Source organism: Pseudorca crassidens, chromosome 5 (assembly GCF_039906515.1).
Source record: "Pseudorca crassidens isolate mPseCra1 chromosome 5, mPseCra1.hap1, whole genome shotgun sequence".
In the NCBI taxonomy this organism is placed as follows: domain Eukaryota; kingdom Metazoa; phylum Chordata; class Mammalia; order Artiodactyla; family Delphinidae; genus Pseudorca; species Pseudorca crassidens.
Window position 1 is genome coordinate 66651263 of NC_090300.1, and position 26610 is coordinate 66677872.

The 26610-nt window shown below is 54.7% G+C and overlaps 3 protein-coding genes across 18 annotated transcripts in view; 2 read left to right on the forward strand and 1 right to left on the reverse strand.

Annotated features, from left to right (window-relative positions):
* The first annotated feature begins 1975 nt into the window (after positions 1-1975).
* On the forward strand, positions 1976-14549 carry VWA5B2 (von Willebrand factor A domain containing 5B2). 12 transcript variants are annotated; one of them, XM_067738245.1, is made up of 20 exons: positions 1979-2182; positions 2785-2893; positions 3098-3243; positions 3328-3498; positions 5386-5617; positions 5778-5935; positions 6461-6592; positions 6775-6899; positions 7173-7997; positions 8078-8286; positions 8375-8486; positions 8936-9121; positions 9994-10165; positions 10252-10565; positions 11084-11273; positions 11375-11731; positions 12992-13129; positions 13230-13313; positions 13412-13632; positions 13719-14549. In XM_067738245.1, the coding sequence occupies exons 3-20, from the start codon at positions 3105-3107 to the stop codon at positions 14265-14267; spliced, it is 4314 nt and encodes a 1437-aa protein (XP_067594346.1). In that variant the 5' UTR covers positions 1979-2182; positions 2785-2893; positions 3098-3104; the 3' UTR covers positions 14268-14549. The 12 variants fall into 12 exon arrangements, with proteins under 12 accessions (XP_067594355.1, XP_067594346.1, XP_067594347.1 ...); XM_067738243.1 differs by having other exon boundaries at positions 1980-2182; positions 2988-3243; XM_067738241.1 differs by having other exon boundaries at positions 1980-2182; positions 3034-3243.
* Positions 14550-14625: 76 nt separating this feature from the next.
* ALG3 (ALG3 alpha-1,3- mannosyltransferase) lies at positions 14626-20065 on the reverse strand. Of its 4 annotated transcripts, none has more exons than XM_067738262.1 (9): positions 19708-20065; positions 17728-17827; positions 17483-17630; positions 17213-17373; positions 16601-16721; positions 15973-16178; positions 15755-15832; positions 15018-15161; positions 14626-14874 (listed from the first exon to the last, which is right to left on the reverse strand). In XM_067738262.1, exons 1-9 carry the CDS (start codon positions 20048-20050, stop codon positions 14712-14714), a joined length of 1464 nt encoding a protein of 487 aa, XP_067594363.1. In that variant the 5' UTR covers positions 20051-20065; the 3' UTR covers positions 14626-14711. The 4 variants fall into 4 exon arrangements, with proteins under 4 accessions (XP_067594363.1, XP_067594365.1, XP_067594366.1 ...); XM_067738264.1 differs by having other exon boundaries at positions 19671-19894; XM_067738266.1 differs by lacking the exon at positions 14626-14874 and having other exon boundaries at positions 15025-15160; positions 15734-15832.
* A 550-nt stretch (positions 20066-20615) lies between these two features.
* The window catches only part of ECE2 (endothelin converting enzyme 2), a 33377-nt gene continuing 27382 nt past the window's right edge, over positions 20616-26610 (forward strand). Inside the window, exons 1-3 of one of the 2 annotated variants that reach the window (XM_067738260.1) lie at positions 20625-20871; positions 24920-25203; positions 25727-26196. In XM_067738260.1, the coding sequence (XP_067594361.1) occupies positions 20676-20871; positions 24920-25203; positions 25727-26014 (768 nt within the window). In that variant the 5' untranslated portion in view covers positions 20625-20675 and the 3' untranslated portion in view covers positions 26015-26196. Of the gene's footprint in view, positions 20872-24919; positions 25204-25726; positions 26197-26610 lie in introns of those variants that run through there. The other variant, XM_067738261.1, reaches the window with a different exon arrangement.

Below are 26610 nucleotides of genomic sequence, written 5' to 3' on the forward strand. Positions count from 1 at the left end.
CTGTTTTACATCCAAGCCCTCCTCAGGACCCAAAACAAGGACCTCTTTTTCCATTTCTGTGTGTTTGAGGCCCTTTAATGACTGCTCCTTGCAGCTTCGTATTTGTACAGGTAGCTCTTGGCTCATTTGCAGAAGGGGCAGAGCACAAAACACCCATAGGGAGGTGGTCGCTGCCTGGACTTTCGTGGGCCAGGGCTGGTCCTGTCCGGAGACCTGGAGCACCTGGAGGGCCCATCCACCCACCCACCATCTACTCTTTCTCCCCAAGCCTGTTAGAGGAATTTTCACTCTGAACGAGGCTGGGGGAGGGCTCAGCAGAGAAGGGAGGAGAGGGGGTCAATGGAACCAGGGCTCAGATAGTGTGAAAAGAACAGGGCTGGGGATTTCCCTGGTGGCGCAGTGGTTAAGAATCTGCCTGCCAATGCAGGGAACACGGGATTTGATCCCTGCTCCAGGAAGATCCCACATGCCGCAGAGCAACTAAGCCCGTGAGCCACAACTACTGAAGCCCGTGAGCTTAGAGCCTGAACTCCACAACAAGAGGAGCCATCGCAATGAGAAGCCGGTGCACCATAACGGAGTAGACCCTGGTCGCCACAACTAGAGAATGCCCACATGCAGCAATGAAGACCCAACACAGCCAAAAAAATTAAAAAAAAATTTTTTTTAATTAGGAAAAAGAAAAGAACAGGCTAGGACTTAGCTGGAGCTCCCCGTGAGCTGGATCATTGTGATGGTGGCTATGCCTCCTGTATCATCCCTGTGCATTTCCACCCATGAAGTTCCCTGGGAAAAGGCCAAGCTATCTCCACCACGCTAAGTGGTTCAAGCAAGGGAAAGGGCTGGAGTGGAGGGTTCAGGTGCTCAAGGAGGCAGGGGATCCCCCCTGGGACCAGCATGGAGCTAGTGACTGGAATCAGGATACAGTAAATGGGGAGGGGTGAGAACCCTGAGCCTGACTTGAAGCCCACTCCCTACTGGCTGCCCCCCACTCCCAGCTCTCCTCAAGCTCTCTTGGCAGAATCTGAGTGTGGCCTCTCCAAGAAAGCTTGCATGGGTGACCCCCAACACGGTCACTTTCCCAGGGCTCCCAGACTCTCTCCCTCAGGGATCCTGGGGAAGATTTTACAGACTTCCCTAGTCTTTTGCAGCATAACACTGTCAAGTGCACGAAATTTCAGCCAGTAACAAAGGAACCTGGTAACAGGCAGGGATGTTTTCTGCTACAGGTGCTTCAGTGATGGGGTGAGGGGTCACTGCTACAATGGGGGCAGTCTGCAGCCGCCAGAAGGCTCTGCAGGCCGAAAGGCCTCACTCCAAGGTGGTGGGCAACTGAAGGTACCCAAAAGTTATAGCTTGAGAGGGCAATCCTGCCTACCCTCCCCATCCCCAGAAAAAGTGGGGAGATGGCACAGCAGTGGTGGGAAGGTTGGCTGTTGGAGGGGGAAGAACTCCTGCAGTGATGGGGATTCCCTGCTTGGAGTGAGTGGTCACGGAAGTGATCACACTAGCTGAAGACACCTGCAGGGATGGGGGAGGGGGAGGTTTCTGCAGTGAAGTAGCGCTTTGCACAGGAAAGGGTCGGGCTTCTTGGGGGCTCGGGGTTCCTACGGTGATGGGGCCCTGGGGTTCGCTGCAGTGATGAGGGTCACTGCAGTGATGAAAAGCTGAGCCATTGTGGGGGTGAGGGGTGAGGGGGCAGGGGTGGGGTAATATCGGGATAGCTGGGGTTGCTGCAGTGCGGGGATGGCGGGACTGAAAATTGAGCCCCTCTGCTGCACTTGCAGAGCCCCTCACTTCCTGAAGGACGGAAAGGGTGGGGCCTCGAAGGCCTCCGCCCCGCACTGATGGGGGGCTGCGCGGGGCGAGGACGCGGTTCCTGCACTGCGGCGCCTGGTCTGGCTGGAGCGGCCGGCGCTGGCGCGGAGGCGGTACCGCGCCCGAAGGGGGCGGGGAGCAGCAGCCCCGCCGCAGCGACAGGCGGGGCCAAGGCCAGCTGGAGGGGCCGCCTTCCGAGCGGGGGCGGGACCAGCACCCACCGGGCCGACGCCCCTGGGCGGACTCAGAGCGGTCGCGGCGGGCGCCCGGCAGGTGTCCAGACTGAATGTGGACCGGGTCGCAGAGGCGGTACCACCTATCCTGGTCCCGTCGTGGCGCCCAGAACTCCGCAGAGGACGCGACGGTGAGGCTGGGGCTGCCTGAGGGGAGGGGGACGATCCCCAGACCCAGCCCGCAGCATCCATAGACAGTTCGGCTGTGCGGGCGGCGGCGACTGCAGCCCCCCTTCCCAATCCCAGGTCACTTCTGCCAGGATGGGGAGAGGTGCCCTGGACGGATGCCAACTAATCCCTCTGCCCAACACCTCTCCGGGTCTTGCCTCCGTAAGACCCCCTCCTTTCGCTTCCCATCTCGTTCTTCCCAACCCAATCCCCTCCACTCCGGCCTGCAGCCCGTCTCAGCGCCCTTGTCAGTTGAGGAGCCCGAGAGATAGAGAGAGAGAGAGAGAGAGAGAGAGACAGAGAGAGAGAGGGACTGCGGCCCTTCGGCTCCCCGTCCCACCCCGCCCCTGCTATCCCTTGCTGGGCTGGGGAGACCCAGAAGGATGCTGGCCCTTTAAACCCTTGCTCCCCACCCAGAGCATCTTCCATCTCTCCACCCGCGCCACTTCCAACAGCTGGCAGCCGCGGGGAGCCCCGGGGGGCCGGCAGGTACTGGGGTGGCGGTGAGGCCCGGGAGGGTGTGATGGAACAGCTGCGACACTACCCCCCCCCCCCCCGCCCCTAGAGGAGCCGGCGGCGGGACTGCTGGGCGCCCGTAGCTCCAGTTAAACATTAACCCTCCGCTCCCCGGGTCCCCGTGCTGCCTGGAGCTGCGCTCCGCCCCGGCTTCCCAGGTAACCGGCGAAGATGCCCATCCCGCCTCCCTTGCTGCCTCTCTCCCCTCGCCACCTGTCCGCCGGGCCGGGCTCAGCCTCGCGCCCCCTGCAGGTCCGCGTCCCAGCGCCGGAGTTAGAGCCTCCCCGCCTGCTTTCAGGAGGGTGGGGCGGAACGCCCTGAACTCACGCCGCGCACCCCTCATCGAGCACCCCCTCCACCAGAGGCACCATGCCCGGTCTGTACTGCCCCTCCAGCTGGACGCCGCTGCCGCTCACGGACTCCTGGGTTCGGGCCTGCGCCAATGGACCCTGCCTCAGCCTGCGGGCCCGGCTCACCTACCACAACCCACAGCCGCAGCCTGTGGACGGTGAGGCCCGGGCGGGGGCACAGGGTGGTGGCCAGCGCAAGCCTAGCAAGGTCCGACATCGCCGGTGCCCCCCTCCCGCCCCAGGCGTGTTTGTGTACCCGCTGGCCGAGGCCGAAGTGGTTTCGGGCTTCGAGGCGGAGGCCGCCGGACGGCGCGTCTCCTTCCAGCTGCAGAGCCGGCGCCGCTCGCAGGACGCCTGCTGCCGCGCGGTGGGCCCCGCGCTGGGGGCCTCAACACCCCGCCGCTGTGCGCAGGGTGAGTCCAGGGCGCTTCCCGCCCCATCTCCCTGAAAGCAGCCGCACTTTAGTTCCTGCACCGCTCTGCATCCCGCCCCTCTCTGTTCCCCCTCCAGCCACTGTTTTTTTCATTCATTGATTCATCCCTTTATTCCACAGTCGAGGACTGGGCCCCTGACGTGGGCCAGGTGCTGGGGGAATGTGAACCAGGCCTGACCCGAGGTTTGCAGCCAGGTAGATAGACAAGGCAGGCAGTCCACACGTCTCTCTCTCCCTCTGGAGCTTTAGCTCCTGAGCCTGGGACGGGGTTTTGGTCATCTCGGAGTCCCAGAATCCCAGCACCTGGCACAAAATGTAGCACAAAGAGAATCAGTGAGTGCTGGGTGAGGGGATGGAAGCCCACCCCTCTGCTAGGTTTTCTGGCTTGCACTTCATTCCTTTATTTATTTGTACATTCACTTGATTCCTGCACATGGGATTTACCATCTGGGTGAGAAGAGGAACAGAATTCAGTGGTGTTGAGAGTTGGCACAAGCCCAGCACGTAGTTAGAGGCCAGAGTGAGCTCTAGGCTGAGGCCTCAGGAAAATTCCAGAAGGAAGTGGAGCCAGCATTTGACTGAAAGGAAGGGTTGGATGTAGTGATATGGAGAGGAGAGGAAAGGCACCCCAGGCAGGGGCAATCGTGTAAGCAAAGGTTTCGAAGTAAGTTATACTGGGTGATGGTAATAAAATACCTCATGTTTATAGTGATTCACAGTTGACAAAGCCCAGTCACTGATGTCACCTCATATGAATCCAGAGAGGTATGTAATGCAAGTGTTGTTCTCCTTCCCCCTTTTATAGGTGACAAAAGTAACAGCAGCAGTCTCTTAAACGTTGGATGCTTCATGTATATCATCTCATTCATTCCTCACCGCAGTCCTTGACATATAATTATGACCCCCATTTTATAAATGAGGAAACCAAGGCTCCTCTAAACAAGAGAGTTACCAAAGGATAGAATTAGAAATCACAGAGTGGAGACTCAAAACCTGACACTGTGCTCTCTTCACTGTATCAGACTGTCCCAAGCCTCAGCTGCCTGGGATGGAAGCCCCTTTCTTCCTTCTTACCTTCCTTTTTTTCCTTCCATTTTTTTCTTCCCTTCATTTATTCAGCAAGTATTTTTCAAAAGAATGGGTAAATGATTATTGTGGGGAAATGAGGTGAAGTAGGGCTGTAAAGGTAGGCTGGGGCCAGACCATGTAGGGCCTTGACCATCACTGTATAGCCCTGGCCATTTTCCCTTTAGCAGCAGTGGTGATGCCCATGACTCCACCCGTCCCCAAACAAACCGAGATCTAAGTAAAATGATGTGCTTGGTATGTAAATGTCCTCTAGCTAGCTTCCAAATAGATTACAGTTCCTGAATTCCTCTTGGGTAGAAAATTCTGGAGCCACACCTAGTGGGCAGTGGGGAGTCCGTGACTGTTCATGAGCAGGGAATTTGTGAGCAGGTGGGTACCAGGCTATGGGAGATGTCAGCGAGGGTTCTTTAGGAAGATGAGGCCCAAGGGTTGAACAGGCTGGAGCAGGTAAAGAAAGAGAGGTGGAGGGTATGGGTCCCCCAGGACCTTAGGGGTGGTGTGGACATGCCCCCTTCTCCTCAGCCCTCTATTAGCAGTGATGTCACTGCTGCCTTTCCTAATGACAGCCAGCTCCTTCTACCATCAACCTGCCTCTCCTTCAACCATCGTTCATCTCATGCCTCCATCCTGCCTCACCAGTGCATTAGCCCAGCATCCCTCCAACCTCACAAAATCCTCCTTGCCCAAGCTCCCCTGATTCAGTGCCTGCTCCTACCCCCAGATTCCCCCATCTCATCTGCTTCCAGCCCCCTCTGACCCCTTTCCTCACTCATCATAGGTCATCTTGTCTTGGATCTGGCCCAGGCCCGGTCCACACTGGTGCTGCCCACAGGCCTCATCGCCGCAGCCGGCACCATGACAGTGACCCTGCGCAGCAGCCGGGAGCTGCCCTCCAGGCCTGACGGGGTGCTGTGCGTGGCCCTGCCCTCCGTGCTCACCCCTCTGGCCCCGCCAGGCCCGCTGGGGCCCCCCAGGCCTCCGGGGCTCTGTGACGACAGGTTGGGCCTATGGTGATTCTCTTCGTCCCTCCCTCGCCTTCTCTGGGTCTAGTGCGGGTGAGGGGGCTTTGGCAGGGTGCCCCGGGGGATGGGCAGGGTGGGGAAGGGCTGAGGCCAGTCAGCCAGAGGGGCTAGGGGCCCTGGTAATGACCCTCCTTGTGTTCCTTTCCAGCCCCACCAGCTGCTTCGGAATGGGCAGCCCTGTGGGGGAGGGGCCGGCCTGGGAGGAGCCAGCTGCCCCTCTGGACGTGTTCTCAGGCCCTGCCCGTTGCCCGGCCCCGTACACCTTCTCCTTCGAGATGCTGGTGACCGGGCCATGCCTGCTCGCAGGTAGGTGCCCCTCCCAGCATAGCTGACTGGGAAATAACTGAAGGCTCAGGGATGGGAGGAACACAGGACAAAAAGAAGACAGGGACCTAAGCCTTAGGAACCTCTAGTCTCACAGTGGGATCACCCCTGGCCACTTCCACACAACAAACACACCCCTAGGTTTGTCAGTGTCATTTATTTATATCCCACTCCACTCGCCAATGAGAAGAGAGATGCTTACAATGAGACCGGTCCAAGTGATGAATTTGAGTTTTCTTGTGCACGAGGTGGACCAGGACGTTAAATCAGCAGTTGGTTGATATAGAACTGTTTGGCCAGGCAGGATGCACCTGGGAATTCTGCTCCCAGTCCATGAAAGCAGGTAAATCCCCGCTTGCCCACTCCATAGCTTGGACTCTGAGAGCTGAGCTCAATCAGTCATGATCCCGGCCCCCAGCACTATTGCCTGGGAAGGTGATAGTTGTGCTCTTAGTACTGGCTTGGGGTGGGGCAATCATCACCTCCCCCTGCCTCTACATCCCTCAGGCCTGGAGAGCCCCTCTCACGCTCTGCGGGCAGATGCCCCCCCTCATGCCAGCTCTGCAGCCACCATCTGTGTCACACTGGCAGAGGGTCACCACTGCGACCGGGCCTTGGAGATCCTGCTGCACCCCAGTGGTGAGAGATTGGGACACACAGTAGGCCAGCTCTGACCTGCTTCAGGACCACCTCATTTGTGAGGGTGGGCCTGGTGGTACAGGGAGGCCGGACCGGCAAAGTTCTCCCAGGACAGTGGGCCTGAGCAGTTGGGGTCTAGAGACAGGGACTCCCCTGACAGAGCTGTGTCCCCTTCTCCCCAGAGCCCCACCAGCCACACCTGATGCTGGAGGCCGGCAGCCTGAGCTCAGCAGAATATGAGGCCCAGGTGAGGGCCCGCCGGGATTTCCAGAGGCTGCAGCGAAGGGACAGTGAGGGGGACCGGCAGGTATGGCTGCCTGGGGTCCTGGCCTGGCCCCTGGTCCCACTTCTGGCTGTGTTAGTGCAGGAGGAGAAGGCGAGCAGGCTTACGTTGGGATGGGCAGGGGGCTTCTGCTCTCAGCAGGAGCTCTCAGTAGCTGCCACTACCGTCCCAGAGGACTGATGAATATTTTCACAGGAGGGCCCACTCAAATGTCCCTGGAATGTGTCTCGGAGGATTGGGGGTAGGACTGACCTAGGCAGAGGACAGCCACTTGTCTCCGCCCTCGCTTTTATTCAGATGACTACAAAAGGGTGCCCCCTCTGGGTGGACTGGATTGAAAAAGTCTCCGGGGCTAGGTCCTGCTGCCAGCCTAGGTCGGAGCTGCACTCAGCCTGGCCCAGGATGACTTGGGGCTCCCGTGCTCAGGTGTGGTTCCTGCAGCGACGCTTCCACAAGGACATCCTGCTGAACCCCGTGCTGGTGCTCAGCTTCTGCCCGGACCTGAGCTCCAAGCCTGGACACCTGGGCACAGCTACTCGGGAGCTCCTCTTCCTGTTGGATGGCAGCAGCGTGGCACACAAGGCCTGTGGGAGCATGGTGTGGGCAGGCCTGGGGTTAGGTGCAGCAGTGGGTCTGAGGTGGGCTGGGGGGCAGCCTCCTGAAGACACACACACACACACACACACCCCTCTCTCTCCTTCTCATGCTCATACATACATGCATTTCTCCCAGATTCCAAGAGCCTCTTTCATATGTAAAGTTACATTCAGTCACACCGAATCTCAAACCCAAGGATTCACATACACCTCCAGGGTCACATGCACAATCATCTCTCATACAGAGTCTCCCTCACATGCCAGGGTCTCACTCACAGCCTCACACACACAGGGCCTCACCCAGATTACCCCTCATTCTACACACGGCCTGGAGAAAGCAAGCAATCTGGCATCCCTTGTTTTCTACCGGTGCCAGTGGGGCCTGCCTCACCCTGCCCTCCCTGGCTCTCCCCAGGATGCCATCGTTTTGGCCGTGAAGTCTCTCCCGCCCCAGACACTCATCAACCTGGCCACGTTTGGCACATTGGTGCAGCCCCTCTTCCCAGAGAGCCGGCCTTGCAATGATGTGAGTGTGGCCCGGGGCTTTGGTGGCCTAGCCAGAGGCGTCTCAGCCAGTGTGGCCCAGCCCATGTCCTTTTCCTCCAGGAAGCTGTGAAGCTGATCTGCGAGAGCGTTGAGATGCTGCAGGCTGCGGGCGGCCCGCCGGATGTGAGGTCTGCGCTGGCCTGGGCCCTTGGGCAGCCCCAGCACAGGGCCCACCCTCGGCAGCTGTTCCTGCTCACCGCTGCCTCGCCCATGGCTGCTGCGACCCACCACACCCTGGAGCTCATGAGGTGGCACCGGGGGGCAGCCAGGTAGGATGGAGTGGGCAGAGCCAGGATCCTGAGGTTGGCCTCCCAGAGAGGCTCCGGAAGGTCACGGCTGCTCCCCTTCTCTTGTCAGGTGCTTCTCCTTTGGGCTGGGGCCTGCCTGCCGCCAGCTGCTGCAGGGTCTGTCTGCCCTCAGCAGGGGCCAGGCCTACTTCCTGAGGCCTGGGGAAAGGCTGCAGCCCATGGTGAGCTTGAGCCTGGGCCCTGTTCCCTATTCGTCTAAGTCCTCCTCCCAAGTTGCACTGAGTCTGAAACAGAACCTGGTCAGGTCGTGGGGTCTCCAGGCACCCTGCTGTGGGGTGCTGCAGGAGGCTGGAAGTGTGGGGGACATGGCCTCTGACTGCTTCCCAAATCTTGCTCTCAGTTTTGTCCGGGTACTAAGCCATATCTTTGAAAAGTCTTGCCTTATCCACGTGGCACAGTTCAGGCCAGGAGAAGCACCGAGCCCTGAGCACTGAACTCTCAGTCCCCTTGCTTGTTCCTACCCCCATTCCTTCCCCCAACGCCAGCCGGACCCTGCTCCCCTCAGCCAGGGGCTGGGTAGATGGCATCAGCAGAAGGGCAGCCTTCCCACTCTGTTGGCTGCGTGGCACCTCTTTCTCTCCCATGGCCTCCCTCTGGTCACTCCTCACAGCTGGTGCAGGCCCTGCGGAAGGCACTGGAGCCTGCGTTGAGCGACATCTCTGTGGACTGGTTTGTGCCCGATGCGGTGGAGGCACTGCTGACGCCCCGGGAGATCCCAGCGCTCTATCCTGGGGACCAGCTGCTCGGTTACTGCTCACTCTTCAGGGTGGACGGCTTCCGGTCCCGCCCCCTAGGGGTAAGCCTGGGCTGGGGTGTGGGAGGTGGGCCTGGGATGGCTGAAGCCCCTGCATCTCTGCAAAACCCATTTCCTATTCCCTGTGCCTCTCTCTGCCAAACGCTCCTACTGCTACCCACTAGACCTCCTTAGAGACGATACTGGGTCCCTCAAGGTGGCTGCAGCCTGCCTCCCTCATAAGGTCTTACACTGAGCTGTCCTGTAAAGTGCTACCCTTGGTCACTAAAGCACACAGTTACAGGGAACAGCGCCAGCATTAGTTTCAAGGTTTTTGTTGAAACTTGCTCATTACTTCACACAGTGCCTGCAAAAAGCACCATCTGGATTATTTCCCGTAACATTCAGGGACAGACAGAGCATTGTCTAAATGAAATCTCAAATCCCAACTCTGCCATGTACTAACCATTTGATTTTGGACAAGTCACTTAACCTCTCTGAGCCCATTTCCTTGTACTGATTTTTTTCATAAGGTTGTAATTAGAAGTCATAACATGTGTGCTCTTGGTAGGATACTTGACACATAGGAGGAGTTGGATAAATGATTGTTATTTTTATTATGAAAAGCTTTATCTCTCTAGAAGAACCAAGCATGCTTCCTACTTTTTGATCAGGAGAGCTGTATAATGGACTGCTGGTCTTTTCCCCTGGCTGCCCGGAAGCTCAGGGCCAAACCTGCAGCTCAGCCACAGCATCTCTAGTAACCCTATGGTCAGCATGTATGCTTCCTCTTTCCTTAGTACTGGGCTTTCACTTCTGGTTTATTATCTTTATCGCCTCTTGCAGTGAGTCATCTTAAATCCTGTTTGGAAAGAGGTAGTGTATAACTATAATCAGTTGTTGTTGTTTTTCCCCCAACGTCTATCCCTCTCCAGGGCCAAGAGCCTGGCTGGCAGAGCTTGGGCAGCTCCGTGTTCCCATCCCCAGAGGAAGCACCATCTGCCACCAGCCCTGGCACTGAGCCCACTGGCACCTCAGAGCCACTGGGAACAGGCACTGTGTCAGCAGAGCTGTCCAGCCCGTGGGCTGCTGGGGACTCAGATCGGAGTGAGTGCCTGAGTGTGTGTGTGTTGGAGGAGGAGTGGGCAGTGGGAGGGGCCAGGGCTGGGATCTATTCTCCTGCCTCCCAATAGGTACTGATGCTCTGACAGACCCAGTCACGGACCCTGGACCTAACCCCTCTTCTGACACAGCCATATGGCGCCGCATCTTCCAGTCCTCGTACATCCGGGAGCAGTATGTGCTTACCCACTGCTCTGCCAGCCCAGAGCCAGGCCCAGGCTCCACAGGCAGCAGCGAGTCCCCCGTCTCCCAGGGCCCTGGGTCCCCTGAAGGCAGTGCTCCCCTGGATCCCCCTTCTCAGCAGGGCTGCCGCAGCCTGGCCTGGGGAGAATCTGCTGGCTCCCACTCCTGCCCCCTGCCTCCACCCCCACTGGCTCCAGTCAAGGTGAGATTCAATCCACATCCATCTACCATGTATCCAGCAAATATTTATTGACCATTGGCTGTATGCCATAAATTGTGCAGTGGTTACTATGAAGTCTACCTGAAGAAATAGATGGGTAATGATGGTATAATGTATAGTGATGAATCCATGCAACATACATTGATGAGCACAGGGATGTGGCTTTATGGGGGTTCAGAGTCAAGGTGACTAACCCTGTCTGAGGGAGTCAGGAAAGCAAGAGGCACCTCTGGAAGAATAAGAAGTTAGCTAGGCAAAACGGGAGAAGACATGAATAAAAACAGACAAGCAATAACCTCAACTGAGACATAGGCATGGAGTGAGATGACGATGGGAAGGGGGTCAGGCACCAGAAGGAGTCTGGCCTCACCCCTAAGGGTGGTGAGCAGCCATCCAGGGTTCCAGACAAAGGGGCATGTGGCCAGCTGTGTATGTATGTCTGATGTCCAGGAGCTCTGCATTCCTTGACCATTGGACCCCCCCCACCTTCACACATGCAGACTGGGGCCTTGAGTGCTGAGGTGCTGGGCCGTCGACACAGAGCAGCTCTAACTGGCCGAAGCCTCTCATCGCCCCCCGGCCGGGTGAACTCAGTCCCTGGCCATCTCCGGTACCCCTCTCTGGGTGTAGCACCAGATGGGCCAGGCCCTGAGCCAGGGCAGCTGCTGGGACAGGGCCTGGATGACTCAGGTAAGGGTTATGGGGAGCTGGGTTCTGACACCAGGTAGACTTTGGGGAGGTGGAGCCCAGGGCACTCCACTGCCCCTGCTCCTACCATCGTCTCTCCCCAGGAAACCTGCTCTCCCCAGCCCCCATGGACTGGGACATGTTGATGGAACCACCCTTCTTGTTCACGGCTGTTCCCCCCAGTGGGGAGTTGGCCCCTCCAGCAATACCACTGCCTCCCCAGCCTCCGCGCTGCCATGTGGTGATCCGGGCCCTGTGCGGGGAGCAGCCTATGAGCTGGGAGGTGGGTGTTGGGCTGGAGATGCTGTGGGGGCCTAGGGATGCTGGCTTACTGCCTCCGTCACCCCCTGAAAGCGGAAATGCTTGGGACCAAGCACTCCATCGACTGACAGCGGCTTCCGTGGTCCGGGACAACGAGCAGCTGGCTCTCCGAGGACGGGGCGAGACCAGGGCTGACCGGGGTGAGTTGCTGGTGGCCCCAGTCAGGGCTCAAGGAGCCTGTATGGGACAGAGAGTGGCAGAGGCATAGGTCTGTGGGATCACTCGCCATACCTCACCTTGCTCACAAGTGATTTGAGGCGGCTCACCCACATTAAGAAAAAAAAATTAAGCAGGGCAATGGGGAAAAAAGGGATAATAAAAGGAAGCAGAGAATGAGATTATATCAAAGATGCACACCATGAGGTTTTGTGCCCTTGCAAGCATGGGACCCCAAACTGGCAAGCTTCCTAGCAGCCAACAGAGAGGGAATTTCATCTTGTAATGATTCACAGTGCCCATAACATAAAAACAAATCTGTCATTTAGGAAGATTATTAAAATTAAATAAAGTTAAAATGTCAGTTCTTCAGTTGCACTAGCCACACTTCAAATGCTTAATAGTCACATGGGACTAGTGGCTACTATACTGGATCATGCAGATGTAGAACATTTCCATCATTGCAGGAAGTTCTGTTGGGCAGTGCTGAAATGAGTGGATGGAAAAGGTACCAGTCAATGCCTCCTCTGGGCTGTATCCAGAATGTTGACTTTGTGGGTGGCCAGGGGCCTAGTCCTGGTACAATGTGGTTGAGTGTTCAGCCTAACCACTTCTTGTCAAAGCTGAGGAGTCTGTGCTGACCCCAAGAAGGAACTCCACTCTGTTCAAAAGTGGACAGAAGGCTGGGAATTCCCTGGTGGTCCAGTGGTTAGGACTCAGTGCTTTCACTGCTGGGGCCCAGGTCCAATCCTTGGTCGGGGAACTACTAAGATCCCGCAAGCCTGGAGGCACAGCCAAAAAAACCCAAAAATATGTACAGAGGGAGAAGCTATGGGAGCACTGAGATTTTTTCTGTGAAGCCCTTTGTAGAGAGTGGGTGCTGGGAGCACACCCCCCTCCCAGTCAACATGTGGCCCCTTGGGTTTTTTTTTGTTTTGTTTTGTTTTTAATTTTATTTATTTATGGCTGTGTTGGGTCTTCGTTTCTGTGCGAGGGCTTTCCCTAGTTGCGGCAAGTGGGGGCCACTCTTCATCGCGGTGCGCGGGCCTCTCACTATCACAGCCTCTCTTGCTGCAGAGCACAGGCTCCAGATGCGCAGGCTCAGTAATTGTGGCTCACGGGCCTAGTTGCTCCGCGGCATGTGGGATCTTCCCGGACCAGGGCTCGAACCCGTGTCCCCTGCATTGGCAGGCAGATTTTAAACCACTGCGCCACCAGGGAAGCCCGGCCCCTTGGTTTTGCAGGTCATGCCCGGAGGCCCTGGCTCCGAGCCCTTCAGACAAGCAAGGTCAGCTCTGCCCCTTCCTGCTTCACCTGCCCTGTAGCTGTGGATGCTACCACCAGAGAGGTCCTACCTTCAGCCCTGCAGGTGCACAGCTCAGGTAGGTAAGGTCCCTTCCAGGTGACCTCCCAGGTGCGGGTTCTTATCTCACTGGCCACCCTCTGAGACATACCTCACCCCTGTCTTCTGTGCCCCTGCAGAGCTAGCCGAACCCCCAGGCACCCCTCCCGCCTCTCAAGGTCATCTAGATGCAGCTCCTCTGCCCACAGCCGTCCACTCTAAAGGTAACACTCAAGTTTGGGTAAATGGTAGGGACCAACCAAGGCTTAGGGACCACCACTGAATGGCTCCAGTTCAGGACTTAAGGGAGGCTCTCTGGCAGGCGGCTGGGAGCCGGACCAAATTGGCAACTCCAGTTCTGCTTTGGGGGACCGCGCAGCCCCCATCGGAGGTCCTCATCGTCTGCCCCCTGAGCCTCCCTCTCGGCTCAGCCTGGGCCGTCAGAAGGCCAGAGGCCCAGACAGCCATAGACTCTGCAGCCCCAACACGGGCCAAGCCAGTGACAGCAACAGTGAAGGCAGCAACCATGACTACCTGCCCTTGGTGAGGACTCGGGAGGTGGAGGGTGGCACTGCCACGGCCAGGGCGCTGTCTCAGCTCGATTCTCCCCCCACCTCCTCTCTCCTCAGGTGCGCTTGCAGGAGGCACCTGGCTCCTTCCGCCTAGACGCGCCGTTTTGCACAGCGGTGCGCATCTCGCGGGAGCGCCTGTGCCGCGCCTCGCCCTTCGCTGCGCATCGCACCAGCCTCAGCCCCACCTCGGCCTCCTCTCCCTGGGCACTTCTAGGCCATGGTGCTGGCCAGGGTGACAGTGCCACGGCCTCTTGCAGCCCATCCCCCAGTTCAGGCTCCGAGGGTCCAGGCCAGGTGGACAGTGGCCGGGGCTCAGACACCGAGGCCTCGGAGGGGGCGGAAGGGCCTGGTGGTGCCGACCTGCGGGGCCGGACTTGGGCCACTGCTGTGGCGCTTGCGTGGTTGGAGCACCGCTGTGCCGCGGCCTTCGGCGAGTGGGAACTGGCGGCAGCTAAGGCTGACTGTTGGCTGCAGGCCCAGCACCTGCCCGACGGCCTCGACCTGGCCAACCTCAAGGCCGCAGCCCGGGGTCTCTTCCTGCTGCTGCGCCACTGGGACCAGAACCTGCAGCTGCACCTGCTGTGCTACAGCCCAGCAAACATGTGAGGGTCACTGGTTGCTCTGGCTGGCACCCCCCAACAAACTCAAGTCACTGCCACCCAGAGCCGGCCTCTTGGTGCTGGGAAGGGGTGGGCTGGTGACAGTCCGCCCCTACTGCTTCTCATTCCCTTCACAAAATCCTCTTGCCCCACAAAAAGTGCCTGCCTGTGCTCTCTCCTGCTCCTTCCGCCCCATGCCCCTTCCCCTCTGAGCTCTGTGCAGTGCAGTAGAAGGGGAGAGAGCCACAGTCCCTAAATCCTACGCAATAAAGTGCCTCTTAGGACTGTCTGAATGAGTTCTTTATCTGCTGCGTGCCTGTCCCTCACAGCTTGGTCCAGGTACCTCCATGTAGGCTGCACAGAAGTGGACTTCAGAAAGTTTATTGGGAAGGGCACACAGTCCATCCCCATCCAGGGTCCTGAGAATAGACTGGAGGGGAAGAGATGGATCTCAGTGGGCTTTCTTGCTGTGCTGGATGATCTTGGGGAAAGGCTGGGGGCCCAGCCAGAGCTGCAGCAGGATGACAGCATGGCACATGTGCAGGGCACCAGAGCTGCAGGACGTGGATGGGTATGTGTTCCAGGAGAGCTCAATGAGCCCCAGCACCAGCAACCTGGAGATGAGAAATAAGCTCCAGGTCCGTCCAGGTTCTAGGCCTGCAGCACTTCAGCTCACCCCCTGCCCCTCCATGGTCACAGTCTTGGGATGAGGAGCTCCCTACCCCTTCCCACGCCCCCAGGTTGTCCCAGCTGGTACCTGAGCAGGTGTGTGAGCCAGCGTGCAGGCGTGGCCCACAGGAGGTAGGGCAGTGTGTGGAAATACCAGACGTAGAACTGGTAGTGAAGGGAGCGGCTGAAGCAGATGCCAATGAAGTTGGAGGTGAAGAGGGCAGAAACAATCTGTATACAGTGGTCAAGGCCAAGGGCAGGAGCAGAAGGGGTAGGGAGGTTTCAAAGCAGAGGGACAAAAGTTTTGGGGTCAGATAGCCCCTTGGCTCTGCTGTTCCTAGATGCATACCTTTGGGCAAGTTTCTTAACCTCTCTGGACCTATTCCTCAGTCTGATGTGGAGGCAGTAATATCTAGAGCCCTAACGCCTAACGAGTCATCACTTACTAGCTATGTGACCTTGGCAAATTACTTAACTTCTTAAAGCCCTAATTTTCCCATCTTTAAAATCTGTAAAGTGAGGATAAAACAGAGTCTCTTGTGAGCTTTAAATGTTAGAATGTATGTAAACCTCTTAGGGCAGCACCAGGCAGAGAGTGAGCACTCATAATGGTAACTCAATAATATTTAGAATAAAGAATAAAAAATGCTTAAATATGTAAAGTGCTCAGCACAGTATTGGTAAGAGCTCTATGAATGGGCCCTGTAGCTATTACTGCTATCTCCTTTTCCCTCTCCCAGATCACCAGCCATGCAGGGCTAGTTGACAAGGACCCCAACTTCAGCTGGAGAGGGCAAGACTTACCTTCCCATGATTTAAAGGATATGGTTGGGTGTGAGGGGCTGGAGTGGAAACTTCCTTTTGGAGGGATCCTTCAGCAGTGACAGGATACTTTCCCCTGTCCTGGGGAGAAGCCACTGAGACATTTATCAAGCCCCCAATGTGGGCCAAGCGGAGCTCAACATCTCCCCATGCAGCCCCTAAGGCCTAGGCCTTTCACTCCTTCCCCCATGTCTGCTCATGAAATTGCTCCCCTTTCTCACCTGTGCCACCTGCAGAGGGCAAAGAGCAAGAGCAGGGTGAGGTGGGCAGTCAAAAGTGCCAGGTGGAAGGCACGATGCAGGAAGAGGGCCTCGGGGAGGAAGCGCCAGTTCACTGTCCAGCGGAAGAGAAACTGGCGGCCAAGGTCAAAGGAGCGGGATACATAGCCGACGGGGTTCTCCAGCAGGAAGGGTAGCCCCAGCACCACCTGAGGATGGGTGTGATGTCAACAGAGCTGCCCAGGCTCACCCTCAGCCTCATGCTAATCACTGAGAGGAGGGGGAACAGGGTATAGGTCTCAGAGGATCCCTAACTCCCACTAGGAATAGCAAGAAAGCCAGCCCACCCACCCAGACAAGAGCCTTGGGCCAAAGAAGCAGGTAATAACAGTGCTTTAAGTTTGGATTCACCAAGTCATAAATGCGCAGAGTTAGAAAGGCTCAGAGACCATGTAGTTCAACACCCTTGTTTGACAGCTAAAGAAACCAAAGCCTAGAGGTGGTGGCTGCCCAGATCAGAATCAACTCCAAAACTCTGTCTCTTGTCTTTGAGGAAGTCTCAAGGATGAAAGGAGGCCAGACAGAGTGGCCTCCACTTCATTAGAAAGGGGAAAGGGTAAGGAGGGAATACCTGAAGGACAGCACAGATGCCCAGCTTGGGGAGGGCCCCACGGAGGCCAAATTGCCTGAGGAGAAGGAATAGTAACCCAGGGGCGAAGAGCAGCACATTCATCTTCACAGAGACTGCCAGGCTGCAGTGGATAGGGGAGAGGAGAGTGGAGATCAGCTCCAGGGCCATGCACCCCACCCAAAGATGTACAGCCCACCATCACCACAGCAACTCCTCCCCTCCCCTGCCAGCAAGCTCCAGGCAGAGGGTGAGCACTCATACTCATAACTGCTGGAGGGAGGATAAGGAAGCCTGGGAAGAGGCTGGGAGTAGGGTGCTCATACCTTGTCTCTACACTCAGACTAAGTGAGCAAATATATATTGAGTATTTAGAAAGTGCAATGACCAACGCCAACAGCAGATGCTGTCTGGAGGAAACAGAGGATGGGAAGAGGGTGTGTGTGTAGGGGGCCTGGGGGTGAAGACTTTCTACACATCCTGGACTCACCTAGTATGGCCCTAACTGACCTACACTGTCTGGCCACTCCCTTACTTCCTCTGCTGCAGAAAATTGGGGAGAAAGTGATGGAATACAGAAAATGAAAGAGGGGGCCAGAAGGGAGGGGTGTTGACCTGAAACAGCAGCAGCCCCAGCTCCAGCGCTGGGCCAGCAGGAGGTTGATACTGAGGAAGAGCAGCACCATGGCCACTGGATCGTTGAACAGCCGCAGCACAAAGATGGAGTGGACACGGTAAGAGGCACAGCACATGAAGAAAAAGACGAAGGGAGGTACCTGAGAGGTGGGCACAGTGGGGAAAAAGGTCAGCTCACCAACCCTGAACCATCCCCACTCCCCAGCCCTCCCAGTTTGGGGCCCCCTGTTCCTGGTAGTGAGGACTCACCTTGCAGGTCTGGTGGTAAATCAAGAAGACAAGCAGCAAAGTGGCCAGGTAGAGCACAGCGAAGATGTGCTGGGCCATGCGGATGTCAGTGCCCCGGCCAGTGGCATAGTATAGCCCCATAAAGATGTACACAAAGCCGGCTGGGTACCTGGAAGAGGAGAAAGAACGTGAGTCTGGGTCAAGCTATCAGGCCTGGCATCCAGTCAGCCCCTCCCATCCTCACTGAACAGCCGATCCCCACTCACACAAGAGGTCCAGTGTCACCCCGCAGTTGAGTATAGTCATAGGTGCCATTGATGACGCCCTCTACCTCAGCCATGTAGGCTTTCCAATCAATCTCTGTATCTGGAAAACGACAGGATGGTGTGGTTACTTCCAGGTTCAGAATTTCTCTGCCTCAGCCCATCAAAGCACAGAGTTCCAGCTCATCCTCGGGACTTCTAACATAACCCCTTCTCTAAAGGCCTATCTGACATTCTCTGGGTGAACCCAGGTATCTCAAACTCAAACATGTCTGTAATGGAATTCATAACCTTCCACTCCAAATCTGCTCCCCTTCCTGGGTTCCATGAATGGTACCATTAACCTCTCAGCTGCTCAAGTCACAAACCTGGGAAACACCTTTGATACTTCCTTCTCTTTCATTTCCAACTCCCAGTCACCAAGTCCTGCCTATTCTTTTTTTTTTTTTTTTTTTTTTTTTTTTTGCAGTACGTGGGCCTCTCACTGTTGTGGCCTCTCCCGTTGCGGAGCACAGGCTCCGGACGCGCAGGCTCAGTGGCCATGGCTCACGGGCCTAGCCTCTCTGCAGCATGTGGGATCTTCCCGGACTGGGGCATGAACCCGTGTCCCCTGCATCGGCAGGTGGACTCTCAACCACTGTGCCATCAGGGAAGCCCCCTGCCTATTCTTTATCCTAAATATCTCTACTATCTCATCCTTCTCTGCTATCATGCACTCAAATTTGGGCCTAACATAATCTCTAGCCACAATGGTGCAAGAACTCCCTAACGAGGCTCCCAGCTTCCACTTTCACCCCACTACAATATATTTTCCACCTTGCAACCGGAGAGCTCATCCTATAATAGAAATCATATCACATTTCTCTGCTTAAAACTCTTCAATGATTCCCCAAGGCTCTTAAGATAAAGACCAAATTCTATTCTTCCCATTTTTAGAAGATGAAATTATGAATTAATAAGGTTAAGTGACTAGCTCAAGAACACTGAGCTAGGAAGGGTAGAGTTGAGATTGGAACACATGGAGCTCTAAATTCTTAAACACCATGCTAACTATCTCCTTAACACAGCGTACAGATTCCTTCATGATCTTGTCTTGACTTCTGCAATCTCATCTCTTAGTACTACCCTCACTTGATTTCTGTGTTCCAGCTCTGAAAAAATTCTTTCAGTTCCTCAAAGGAAACAGACTTTCTCTTTTGACAGGAGCTCTTTGATACAGGATTCTCTCTGCCTAGAGTACTCTTCCCCCCCACACACACCCCTTTTGTCTCTTTCCTCAAGGAACTAGCTCTTATCTTTCGAGGAGCACTCTCTCGGAAGCCTTCTCTGACTCCTCAAGTCTGCATTAAATGCCCTCCTATGTCCTTTAAAGCACCCTGTCTACTACCATCATGATGAATATGATGTGTTGTAATTTTCTGTTATCTTTGTCCAGGCCCACACACGTAAGTAGGAAATGTGTCTATCTTTTTCACCACTGTACCCTTGGTACCTAGCATAGTGTAAGCCATATAATAAGCACTCAGTAAATATGTATTGAAATATGTCTTTAGCAAGTAAGCCTTAAGTCCAGTGTTTTCAGCCTGGAGAGGAGTCACCAATAATGCCAAACAGACTCAAACCGTCAGAAAATGCCATCACTGAGAAGAGACTTCCAGACCTCAGAATTGAACAGATGAGAAGACTGAGACCCAGCAAGGGAAGTGACGTGTCCAAAGCCACAGAGACAAACAGCAGCAGCAGCCATTAACTTGGACCCAGGTTTTCTGGGAGGGATTAAGATCGGGTTTGGCTCTCCGCGGAGCAGGATTTGGGTAAAAGATACGAGTCTGCAACTGATGACTGAGTGGATCAGGGGTCTAAGTCTGAGCTCCGAATGTGGGTCCCAGTTTTGGTCGGGGGTTCGGTCCCCCTTCCCACCCTCCTCTCCCCCTCGGCGCACTCACATGCCACCCTGTGAATGACCCAGAAGGTGATGCCCACCTCCGCCAGGCAGAGGCAGGCGGCCACCTTCAGCGTGTAGCGCGGTTCCAGCAGCAGTAGGCGCCGCTCTTGCCAGGCGCGCCGCAGCCACTGCCCGCACAGTCCCACCGCCCGAGCTGCGGGACCTGCCCGACCGCGTTTCCTCAGGCCTGCCGCCATCTTGAAGGTGCGCCGCACTTGCGGGCCCGCTACCCCGGAAGCCCGACCCTTTGGTACTTAGGTTCCGCTTCCCGCGCCGCGTGCCCCAACGGACCGAGGGCTGACTGGAGTTGCCGGAGTCCTTATTTACTCCACTAAAATCTACTTCTTCCACATGTCTCCCCTGATGGACTGCGTGCTCCATACGAGCAGGAATAGTCTTACTCCTCAGTACACACTTAGCCCTGGGCACACAAGAGCTAATGTGGATCGAACGTTTGTCCAGAAAAGTTAACATTCCTGCCCACGCCATGTCTCCCCCCACTCCTCCGCACCTCCCCCGCCTAGCATAACACTTCGCCTATGTTGGTAATATCTGCGTTCATGCCAGTCTTTCCTGGAGAGCAAGAACTCTGTCCGCGCTACTCCCGCCACCCCCCAGAGCCTTTCGGGTGCTCAAAACTAGGAAGAAATGAATGTTTCATTAATTTTCAGACTTCTTAATGGAAGGAGCCAAACTGAAGATATGAGAGGGGCAATGACGAGCCGGAGTGAGTCTGACACCATGAGTGTGGCTCTCAGAAGTTAGTGAGCAGCGCATCCAGAGGATTCAGGGTCTGGACGATATTATTTTCCCACCCGGAGGATTCTTCCAAGAGCGCTTAGCAGAGGACGGAAGTTCCACGTGTTTATGTTGAGCAACTGCTGGTGCTGGGCGGAGACACAAGGGTCCCGCCTCCTATATGCAGCCATTCCAATTGGCTACATAAGGGGCCAAGCCCCGCCCAGACGTGGGGGCCAGTTGTCTTCAAGGCCCGGCAGCCGCAATCATGGCCTGTCCTGGGGCCTGGGCGCCGCTGCCGGAGTTACCAGAGAAGAACTGTGGGTACCGCGAGGTCCAGTACTGGGACCAGCGCTACCGGAACGCTGCCGACTCTGCTCCCTACGAGTGGTTCGGGGACTTCTCTTCCTTCCGTGACCTCCTAGAGCCGGAGCTGAGGCCGGACGACCGTATCCTCGTGCTAGGTGGGTAGTCCCCGGGCTGCCCAGCCCAGGTGGAGCTGGTTGGACTGGCCCCGCCCCTCGCTCCTGCCTGCCCCTCTCAGAGGACTCCCCAGTCAGAAGTCAGGATCCAGTACCTTTAGAATCTCGGCAGTATTTAGGCAGGGCAAACAGGAGCCAAGAGATTCTTAGTCCGGGGACCCTCCAGGAGAAAGACAGTCTCTCTGAGTCTCAGTGTGGTAGGTGACCCATGACCCCTTTCCGGACCCTGGGGAGGCAGCCTCGAGCACTGGAGAGTTCACAGTAACTAGTTCAAGTCCCAGCGCTAGTTGACTGTAGGACTTAGGACAAATCATGAGCCTGTTCTGAGCCCCGGATTCACTTCTAGAAATGGGACTGCGAAATCAAGTCGGATAAGGCACGTGCAGGCACCTTGAGCGCAATGCCTAGCGCTTTTCTGTGTGCGCCACTGGGCACCATGAGCCATTGTCGCCTAGAGAGTTATCTCTTGACTCTCCAAGCCTTGAGCGCAATGCCTAGCGCTTTTCTGTGTGCGCCACTGGGCACCATGAGCCATTGTCGCCTAGAGAGTTATCTCTTGACTCTCCAAGCTCTAACTGAAACTTGGTCCTATGTCGTCGTCGTCCCCACCCCCCCACCCCACCCCCATCCCACCGTGTGCAGTGAGGATGAGGACAGCTCCCTCTGAGGGGAGATTGCAGCCGAGATTGGTGTGACTCCCCAAAAGGAATAAGTACTGGGGTTTCAGGTGGGGCTCTGAGAGGTCCACCTGCCCCCCTTGGGGTTCTCCTTCCACTGCCAGCCTTGGGGGCTCCAGTGAAGTTTGATTAAACAACGGATTTCCTTCCAATTATAGTTTTTATTTTGCTATTTTTAAAACCATGTATTAAGTGAAATATTTCACATATATGAGACATTTATAATACAGTATATATGTAAGGTATAAATAATAACTTGAATGTGTGTGTATACCCTACTCGGTTTGAGAAATACAGCATTCCTAGGACTAGAAAGTGCTTAAGAACTTGAACCCTGGAGGCAGCTAATTATGTAGGGATCTCAGCACATGTCATCTTAGCTGTGGAATCATGGGCAAAATACTTAAATTTCTGTGCCTCCATTTTCTCAGCCTTAAAAAAAAAAAAGTAAGAGTACATACTTATTTATCAGGTTTTTAAGATGATTGAGTGAGTATGAAAGATAACTAGAAAAAAGCCTGACAAAATAAAAAGCCTTGTATATCCAAGGTTTTCTGTGTGGTCCCCCAAACCTCTTCCCCCCAGAGGTAAAACCTCTCTTGAGTTTTGTGGCTTTAAACAATTGCATTTATTTATAGATTTACCATAGATCTATGTTTTTCAAGCTTTAGTGTAATAACCTGGAAAACTGGACCCCACTCTGAGTATATAATTCCAGGGATGGTCTAAGGCGGGTCCCGGGGTCTGTATTTTCAACAAGCCCACAGACTGATTCTCATGCTGGTAATTGGCAGAGTAACACTGCCTTAAGTTCTGCCCGATTGGGAGATATCCTTTTCTGGATAGAGGAGGGAAAAGTCTAAAAATCAAAAAGAAAAACTTTCCAGACAGGATTCCCAAGATCTAAGAACAGGACCCACAGCTTGGGGGCTACCCTATGTTACATTCCACCTAAACAAACAAATTGAACACCTGGTAGGTGCTAGGGAATGTGGTGAGCCCTTTCTAACTTATTTAATCCTCATGGCAACCCCTAGAGGTTAGTGATAAATATAATGAGAACTACTTTAGGTTAGGGTTCAGTAAACTTTTTCTGAAAAATGGCCAAATAGTAAATATTTTAGGTCTTTCAGGCTATACAGTTGGTGTCACAACTAGAAAATGGCGATGGTTTTTATAATAGAATCTTCAGTATGGAGCTACTGGGAAAATAAACTGAGATAATCCTTATAAAGTACTCAGCATGGGACCTAGTGTTCAAAAACTGTTAGCTATCATTATTATTATCGAAAATGGGAGTCAGAGAGGCACTTTCTCCAGGACTGCTCGGAGAAAGAGTACCTTGCCTGAAGACTTGTGTGTCTGGTCCCTATGGCTAGATTCCTCATTACAGATGAGTTCATGTGGCCGTCCCAGTTTTGCTGTCATTATACTTCTCTGATTCTCTCTTCTTGCTTGACTCCATGCTCTGTAGAATCTTCTGATTATAATTTGGCTTCAATTTGCATTTCCTATAGAGACACAAGGGACTGACCAGAGGATTGACTGTCCAGACCCCATGATGGGTATTTTTTCCTATTATAAATAAGCGAATTGATATTCTGGTTTACACTTCAGTCTCTTGGTGTTGGGATAGCATCCACATAGCTCTGGGCTCCCATATGATGGGTTCTTGGATCTGGCTCAGTTCTCCAGAGCTCTGCTTCCCTAAGGCCCCACCCAGGGAAGCGGTGGCGGTTCCAAGCCTCATCTTAGTTGTTAGCCCCAAGTCACTGCTTTGTAGGCATAACTGGTCCTGTGGTCAAGTTTTATTTTCCATTCATCTTTAATAAAGTTGTTTTGGGAGATACCATTCCTGTACCAAAGGAAACGAAGGAAGGAAATTTGTGTTTGTCCACAGTTAGGCAGAGCTCTGCAGGCATATGAGGTCAGGTGTTGGGTGATGAAGGCATTGTGGTCAGAGAACCCAGTGGGATTTCAGGCTGAACTGGGTTAGAGTCTCCTATTCAGCCACCCTCACCTCCCGTCCCAGAGCCTGTTGTGGTTCCAGTGTTGGGACGCACACATTGGGTTTTCCCAGGTAAGATTGTACTCTTTCTGAGCCCCAGAGCCTGAGGAGGAACACAAGAAGGGGCAGCCGGGGACCAGCCAGCAGTCTCTGGCACCTGTCCAGGTGCCAAGCTCTGCCTGCTGGATTAGGGCTATCCCAACAGCTGATTCTGTGATCCTCTTAGGGAGGCAAATGGGGATTAAAGGCAATCTAATCCCAAGAGCTGGGGATCCCCATGTGAGGCCACCAAGAACTGTCATCCAGGCCTGTTCTTGGGCTGATACTGACCACAAGAGGGCCTGGAAGAGGCCAACAGATCTTTGAAGGAAGCCATGCCCACTGGGCAGTAGGTCCACATCCACTCCTCTAACCTCCACCCTCCACCACTTTGGGACTGCTTTCTGGGCACTTCCCACCAGAGTGTTATGATTCTTCAAGACTCTGACTGGTTGTCAGTTCCCCGGATCCTGTTGGCCCACCCGTCTAAGGTGGGGACAGGGACTGTCCTATGTGCTCCTGCAGCCTGTCCCTGTTGAAACTCTCATTGCATTATGTGGCAGTTTTCTGACTGCACATCTGTTCCTCTCACCAGAGCATCAGCTCCTTGAGGGCAGAAGCTCTTTATTCATCAGCAGAACCCAATATGTGGCGCTCAGTCATACATGAAGAAATTACAAGGAATCATCTCCACTGTGTGTCCCCACTTAGTTTCCCCTTCACTTGTTAATTCTGCCTTGGAAAGCAAAGTAAGATAAAAACCCCTAACATGAAGTCTTCCCAGGGCTGATATCATCAGAGGATCTCTGAGAGGTTAGGAATTAGGATACTACTAGCATTATCCTATTAATAATATTATGATGCCAATATTATCCCCATTCTGAGTCTGAGGAAACTGAGGCTGAGTTGAATGACCTGCCATGACTGTATGACTAGAGATATCAGAACCCAAATCTTTGAACTCCTAAGTTCAAAGCTCCTACTCTTCAGCTGTTTAGTTTTTAAATTTAGAACATCACATCCTACATGTAGGCTAGGTATTGTTATCTTCATTTTTGTGACTAGGAAATCCAAGTTCCTAGTATGTAAACGACTTGCTTTAGTCCACACAGCCAGGAATGATAGAGCCAGGATATGTGCCCAGATCTGTATGACTCTAAGGCTCATGCTCTTGTACCGTGCTGCTTCTCCCTCGGTACGGGAGGGTTTGAGCTGAGAGAAAACAGGCCAAGAGTGGATGGATAATTGGGGAGGTGAGAACCAAAGCTAACCTAGACCTTTTGTCATCCACCCCTTCTCACCCCAGGCTGTGGAAACAGTGCCCTGAGCTACGAACTATTCCTTGGGGGCTTCCCTGATGTGACCAGTGTGGACTACTCATCAGTAGTGGTGGCTGCCATGCGGGCTCGATATGCCCACGTGCCCGAGCTGCACTGGGAGACCATGGACGTGCGGGCACTGGGCTTCCCCAGTGGCTCCTTTGACGTGGTGCTCGAGAAGGGCACGCTGGATGCCCTGTTGACTGGAGAACAGGATCCCTGGAATGTGTCCTCTGAAGGTATCCACACTGTGGACCAGGTGCTGAGTGAGGTGAGGGAGCACCAAGGGAAAGATGGCTGATCAAGAGGTGGGGATGAGGGGTTAAGATTCTAGGAGACTAGAAGAACTCAGAAGCCAGAAGGAGGCATGGTTTGGAACAAGTAGTGGGTCCCTTCGGGACTATGGTTACCTGAAGGAAGCGGGTGTTAAGCTGGATCGAGATTGTAGGGGGCTGGAGTGGCCAGGCTCACAGAGGCTGAGGATTGAATACTGTGTTGCCATAGAGATGAGGTAGCGGCCAGGTTCCAGGTAGGGAAGGTAAGCAGCTGACAGGAAGGCAGTGCCCCCTGCACCTGACATCACTCCTATGCTCCTACCTGTTTAAAATATAGCCCTACCCCCACGGAACAACCAGGGGCAGAGAGGAAGCCTCACTCTTTTGCCATGGAAAGCCCTGAGCTACTGGATGGAGGGTAGTACCTGAGATTTCACTGGGAGGGCATCTGGGGCCATACTGACCTTTGAGAACCTGGAGATGGGCTTCTCACCAATGGCTTCTCTATCTGCCTTTCAGGTGAGCCGAGTACTGGTCCCTGGGGGCCAGTTCATCTCAATGACCCCTGCTGCCCCCCACTTTCGGACAAGACACTACGCCCAAGCTCGTTACGGCTGGTCCTTGAGGCATGCAACCTATGGCAATGGTTTCCACTTCCATTTCTACCTTATGCAGAAGGGCAAAGAGCTCAGTGTGGCCCAGCTGGCCCTTGGGGCCCAGATCCTCTCACCTCCTAGACCTCCCACCCCACCCTGCTTCCTCCAGGACTCAGATCATGAGGACTTCCTCAGTGCCATTCAGCTGTGAGGCCAGAAGCATGGTTCTCCTGCCTTTCTGCCCCAGGCTCAAGTATTCGGAATTCCTGACTCAGGGCTTAAGGTCAGGTCCAAAGTGCCCACATCCCAGGGGCCTCATGCCTAACTAAGACAGAGCTGATGGGAGCAACCCCACATGAAAAAAATACAGGCTAGGTCAAACTAGATCCCAAATCTCAGGTTTCTGACTTCCTTCTTAGGCTCCTCAGATCTCTCCTGGATTCCCCAACTTCCTCCCCCACCATACTGAACCATCAGTGATTCATCCCCAGGGGCAAATCTCAGCACAACCCCTGTGCATGCCAGCCAGACTTGGAGACTTGTATCCCTGGGGCCTGTTACTGACCCCCATTCAACCTGGATTTATTCATAGGAGGCTGCAGACTTTGAATCTAGATTGCTTTTGACCCCAGCTCCAGCCCCAACTCCGGTGACCTATCCTGCTCAGGTTGTATTATTTACCCAAGGAGGCCACGCTGTAATGATGTTCCCAGGCCAGGCTGACCTGCCTGTGTTTACTTGGCAACGCTTCTCTGTCAGTTACATGCACCTGAGATTCCCAAGTATCTGCTCCCCTCCCCAAAAAGA

Bases quoted from the DNA above. Each gene is read 5' to 3' on its own strand.
- VWA5B2 (XM_067738245.1), top strand. From the start codon at position 3,105: ATGCCCGGTCTGTACTGCCCCTCCAGCTGGACGCCGCTGCCGCTCACG. The intron at 3,499-5,385 runs GTGAGTCCAGGG...CACTCATCATAG, and splicing joins ACCCCGCCGCTGTGCGCAGG to GTCATCTTGTCTTGGATCTG. The intron at 11,732-12,991 runs GTGAGTTGCTGG...TTGGTTTTGCAG, and splicing joins CGAGACCAGGGCTGACCGGG to GTCATGCCCGGAGGCCCTGG.
- ALG3 (XM_067738262.1), bottom strand. From the start codon at position 20,050: ATGGAGCACGCAGTCCATCAGGGGAGACATGTGGAAGAAGTAGATTTT. The intron at 15,833-15,972 runs GTGAGAAAGGGG...GCTTCTCCCCAG, and splicing joins GCCCTCTGCAGGTGGCACAG to GACAGGGGAAAGTATCCTGT. The intron at 14,875-15,017 runs GTACCAGCTGGG...TCTCATCTCCAG, and splicing joins TGGCTCACACACCTGCTCAG to GTTGCTGGTGCTGGGGCTCA.